This window comes from Littorina saxatilis, linkage group LG8 (assembly GCF_037325665.1).
Source record: "Littorina saxatilis isolate snail1 linkage group LG8, US_GU_Lsax_2.0, whole genome shotgun sequence".
Lineage (NCBI taxonomy): Eukaryota > Metazoa > Mollusca > Gastropoda > Littorinimorpha > Littorinidae > Littorina > Littorina saxatilis.
In genome coordinates this window covers 59972020-59977979 of record NC_090252.1, presented here as the reverse complement: position 1 = coordinate 59977979, position 5960 = coordinate 59972020, and the positions used below count along the sequence as shown (strand labels likewise).

Below are 5960 nucleotides of genomic sequence, written 5' to 3'. Positions count from 1 at the left end.
TAAGCCTTGTATTGATTGATTGATTGATTGTGTGTGTGTGTGTGTGTGTGTGTGTGTGTGTGTGTGTGTGTGTGTGTGTGTGTGTGTGTGTGTGTGTGTGTGTGTGTGCGTGCGTGTGTGTGTGTGTGTGTGTGTGTGTGTGTGTGTGTGTGTGTGTGTGTGTGTGTGTGTGTGTGTGTGTGTGTGTGTGTGATTGCAGACACGTTATGTACCTAACACCGTTACTCATTCCATTCCCACAAAGATACTAGCAGTACTGAGCCACCACACATACGCACCCCTCCCCCCCCCCACACACACACACACACACACACAAACACATTTACCTTACTAGCAGTAGCACCATCACCAACCAACGTCAAAAACCAAACAACAGCAACAACAACAACACCAACAACAATTACTCCACCACCACCACCACCACCAACAACAACAACACCAACAACATCAACAACAACGGTAATATAGTAAACCCAGTAAGGAACAACACGTCTTAACTCCTCTTCTCCAGTATTAATAGCATTGAAACAGTGCGGAAGGTATTACAAGATATTGTGAACTTTAGCAAGTTAAACGACTGTTCAAATTCGTTCCATAAAGTTTATTCAGGATGCAGACATCTAAAACCTCACGAAAAGAAGAAAAAACACATGTAAAATAATACAGCAGAAATATGTAATGTACAGCAAGTAACCATCATTATTGTTATACATGTACACATTATTATCGCTGTTTGAAGAATATGATCAGTGTGATCAGTATATAATAAACACACTTTTGTTTGGGGAAAAAATCATTGACATTATAGTCTTGTTCATCATACTTGAAGAAAATAGATAATTAGTGGTAATGATGAATGCATCATCTGTGAAATTACAACTGCATCAGAAAATACAAACATTCACTTCATAAAAAAAAACACCCCTTAACCAAGGTTGAATAAAGATCTAAATCCAGAGGCATATAACTCAGTGAACAAGAAAACATGTTACAAAGTGCACATCATGCGGGAATTAGACTAAAACACACCTCAAGACAAAATGTAATGTGCGACACCAGTTATGCAGCTACGTCGTCAGCCACATAACAGCAGTGTTGTGAGACAGTACTGACAGCTAAAAAGATGCATTGCAACGTCATAAAAATCCCGTGCATACAACATTGTCAAACCAGAAAGCAACCCATGACTATATCGTGTTTTCAACTCTTAAAGTTAAAGCAAAACGAACCAAACACGAGGAAATATCTAAGTTCGAAGCGAAGGATAACTACTCGTAAAATGATGTTAGTGATCACATGTCACAAGAATAGCACACGATAAACTAAAATTTCGAAGAAACTAAAAAAGTCTTACGTCGTATGCTCCTTAATTTGTTTATGCATGAAGTGCTCTTACAGCCTAGTCCCGGCGATGCTATATCCGGTCTACTTTTGATTCTGAAAACAGACACGGTGGGGACTCTCCCTTTTCCAGACGGCCGTATAATTGTCACTAAAAACTGGAAAATTAAACAGATCATTGGCCAAATAATAAATGTGTCGAAAGGAAAAATTGATTTTCATACAAGAAATAAAAGGGGAAAAAATAGTCTGTTTGCAAAATCGTTGTCTCCATTTTTGTCTTTTTTCCGGAAATTACCTAGCATGTGGAACTTGAAACAAGAAGTATGAACACTAACAATACATAATACAAAGCTAAAACGAGCAGTTTTATACAGAAATAAGAGAATGAATAACATAACACATGCATGCCTAAAGTAGTGTCAACAAGCAGGTAAATGCTCATATCATCATCATGAATACAAAACGTGTTCCTTAATTGGAATACGAAACAAGAGTTGCGCAAAGCAGAGGGAAAAGTTCCAGAAATGCACACACACACACACACACACACACACACACACACACACACACACACACACACACACACACACACACACACACACACACACACACACACATACACACATACACCACGACCCTCGTCTCGATTCCCCGTCCATGTTAAAACATGTAGTCATAACTTGACTAAATGTAAAAACAATATAGTAAACATGATAAGATACAGCAAGCCGGTTGGTATGCTTTATCTATATCAGTACAGTATTACAAATTGTCTCGGGTGTGGGATGGGTTATATTCAATTATATTTGACACGTACGTGCTACAGAAACAGTTAGCACTTGTTGAAGGAAAGTGGTTTTGTGACCACGGTCTTAATTTCCATGTCAACTGTTAAAGATATACTATTGATATGATATGACCGTTTGATGGGAGTTGCTGGTAAATGTGACGAATCTGAATAATCTAGGGAATCCACTGTACCTTAATATACAACACGATGTGCTCGAAACGCACAACATGTATCGTATTTAATTAAACCCAAGTGAGTGAAAGAGCTTCAGGGTGTTATTTATCTCGTGTGTTGGAAACAGATAGTTCAGAAGCGCCGGCTGGTGGTACCATAGTCAATGCTCTCTTTCACGCCGCGACCGAGTAACCTCCTCACGTACACACACAAGGGAAGACAGTCAGGGGAAGTAACCCACACAGCGTGCTCTTTCCTTGCCTACTTCACGACATGTATTTCAGTTTTAAAGCACATGCACAGTGACGGGAGTTCTTCTGCGCGGTAGGATCATTTGTAACGCAGAATCTATGGCATAACATTGGAAGGGATCTGAGGGCCGTTTTTGTAAAGTATTTTCTCTTTGAGTTATCCACCATTTGTTTTTCTTCTGCAGTCACAGTTTGGGAAAATCACGACGCATTGAGATCCGTGTAGGTGTGCAAGTCTTCAGGACGTGGTTGTAGCATGGAGTCATAGGAGTGTACGGAGTGCAAAGAACTAAGGCTGCTCCCCGACACCCGAGTGTAATCATGATCCTGCTCCTGCACATCTCGCTCGCTGACCGACGAGATAGGAACGCCAGGGGGCGGTAGTTGAGGCTGTGGCAAGTCGTTCTGCTGCTCTGGAGTAGGTGACCGGCGCTGATGATGTTGTCGCCGTTGATGTATCTGATGCTGATGTCGTCGCTGATCTATGTTGCTCAGCTCGATGTCAACCCTTTGTGGCAAAACTACCCTCTGTAGAAGCCCTAGGAAATTGAGAAAACGACGAGTAAAAGTACCATGACGGTTTACACATCTTACACAACAGTGTGACGATATTGCTTGATCATTAATACACCCTAACAGAGGTGTTAGGTACCCGCTTAGGAACACAAAAACAAAATACAATACACTCTACAACGGTAATCTTAAACTGTGCGCGAGAAGAACAGCCTCAACAATAGATCATGTTGTTAGATTAACACTTTCGTGCATAACCATACAGTGTAAAGCAGGCATCTTGTATTACATATTGTTTGTCTGGGTATGACAATTTGCAGCAGATATTTGTGTTGTTGATGCATTAAGAAGTACGTGTAAAAACGTAAAAACACTTGTTGTAGAGTTGTATTCCTATTTTAGTATATGTAACTGTGTATCAAAACATAATCAATGAAGGTATTTGGAATATCGTTATAGTCAATAATAATACAGACACACATACAGACACATAGGCTGAGGCAGACAACGAGTGAGTCTATGAGACACACAGACAAACACGAAAGGAGAATAAAGATGGAGAACTACCACAATGAATTGATGTACATTCGTTTACAGTTTAGTGGAGCTTACGTTTTCTGCAGATGACGAAAACAACGATGACAATGGCGGCACAGACAACAACGGCAGCAACAACTCCACCAAACATTGGCCATTCAGTTGCGGATATAGACTTGACAACTGAAAAAAAGAGCAGTAAATTAGTACATGTCTTTCTGTAGCATGAGTTATGGTGTGTCTGTGGTGATTTACAAGACGGCTTACACAGAAAAGAAGGTTACTGCTTTGGAGTACAATATTTCTTGTCGAGATCTTCAAACATCTTTACTTTTTGTTTCTCAAGATTTTGATAACAAGAACAAATGGTCACAATGAAAGCTTTTAGAAAACTCAGTCAATTTGTTTTTTGCTGATAATGATTGTTTACAGCAAAAGAAGATAAATATACACTTCCTGTATCTAAACTGTGCTGTTGTTTTTAATAGCAATGTTACACAGAACTATATTATTTAACAATATCACTTCTATTCTGTATAATAATACCTTCAGTTTGAATCTGGAACGCAATGTCAACGCTTCCAATCCCGTTAGACAAATCAGCACGGTACAGACCGACCAACTCCCTGGGAACGTTCACTGGCGTGATTCCACAGTTGACTTTGTACTCTGTATTTTGATCCTGCTGACAATGGGCTGCAAATCCATTTGATGACACTCTGCTCCCGTTGACGTCAAATCGAGTGCCCAGGTGGGTGAAGGCAAAATCATCAGGTGTAGGGTAGGCTTCCAGCGCGAAGAAGATTCCGTTTACCGTCATGTTCAGCGTTGTATTGAATGATTTTCTGGGTGGGCCTGGAGAATATACGACTTCTGTTGGTCAAAGTATACAATAACAAAAACAACAGCAACATATGACCTAGCAGCAACAACAACAAGAAGAACAGCGACAGCAGTAGTTTTAGGAATAGAGAGGGACAGCAGTAGTACACGAGAAAACAAAGCGTTTAAAAGCACACACCATGCATATCTGAAGCATGTTTTCCACGCACTTCTTTGTAAGCAGCATTTATCCAGCTCTTACGTTCAGTTTTTTTTTCAAGTTTGTATCTGCATCACTGTATAACTTACATCTGACGTTCAGCATGATACTCCTGGTATCAGGGTGACCCAGCCCGTTGTGTGATGTACAGCTGTAGGTCCCCATGTCTCGGCACTGGATATCTGACAGTGTCACAGCGGCCTGGCTCGTCCACTTTCCCATTTCAGTGATAGTGACATTGGTGAAGGGACTCTCCCTGCCGACCTTCTTTAGCGTAAAGTCTGAAAGCTTAGGTCGACCGAATGCTTGGCATACCAATACGAGGGCTGCATTATCAGACTCATTCACTGTGATCCCTCTGTCCGTGCCATTCAGTCTCAAGCTCTTGACCTTGGCTTTGTCTGGAAAGAGAGCAAACCAATTAGTAAACAAGGTGGTTAAAAGGTGTGCCCCTTTTCTTCCTTGTTTTCAACATTTGTGTTTGGGTAGAGTTGTATTCAACTGGCAGGTCAAGTATGGAGGAGATATCAGTTTGGGTGCTATTTAATAATGTACTGTGAATCAGAATTCTAAAATATTCGACAATTACTTGAATCTATTAGCAACAAAAGACATAAAGTGTAGTGACTTACGTTCAACAGTGAACAGTGCAGCAGTGGAAATGTGGTAAAACCCATTTCCGATATCCAGTGTTGCGTGACAGATACACTCTGTGTCGTTCTCTGTGGCAAGGGCAGCGTTCACCGCGACAGAACTGGACACAGAGGTCGCATTGTTGACGTCGGGCTGGTCATCTAGCGTGGGATCAGTACAGGCAAAGTGGACACTGCCCACCAGTGGCTTGCTTGTGGTCAAGCTGCATGTCAGATTATCACCTGTGTGCAGTAGATCAGAACCAGGGCTGCCTGATTGGGGCCCTTGCAGCACGGGGTCTGGTCAGATGAAAAATCAGAAGAGTACATTGCATTTTCTTTTGATAGGTACTCTGAAGCCAGTATTTGTTAAAGTCAAGCAGTCATTCATCAAAACATACACCCATCAACATAAACAAAGGAACGGCAAACGAAAGCTATCGTTTTTCAGCATGGCGATAGGGTCGGATATCTTGACGAGAACAAGTATATAATACTCCGAAGTCGAAGACGAGTCAAAATATCCGACCCTATTACCTTTCTCAAAAAACAATGGCGTTTCTATTGGTTTCTGACGTGAGTAGACGAATTTTTCGGCATGACAACACAGTGGAATGCGTGCTCAACACAACTTCAAGTTTCCTGTTATTTGCTTGTAAAGAAGATCAAACAAACCA

At 41.1% G+C, this 5960-nt stretch overlaps 1 protein-coding gene across 1 annotated transcript; it reads right to left on the bottom strand.

The window, feature by feature from the left end:
• Positions 1-510: 510 nt before the first annotated feature.
• Positions 511-4447, bottom strand: LOC138972423 (uncharacterized). Its single transcript, XM_070345081.1, has 3 exons — positions 4156-4447; positions 3685-3792; positions 511-3098 (listed from the first exon to the last, which is right to left on the bottom strand). The coding sequence occupies exons 1-3, from the start codon at positions 4427-4429 to the stop codon at positions 2761-2763; spliced, it is 720 nt and encodes a 239-aa protein (XP_070201182.1). The 5' UTR covers positions 4430-4447; the 3' UTR covers positions 511-2760.
• Between the last annotated feature and the right edge of the window lie 1513 nt (positions 4448-5960).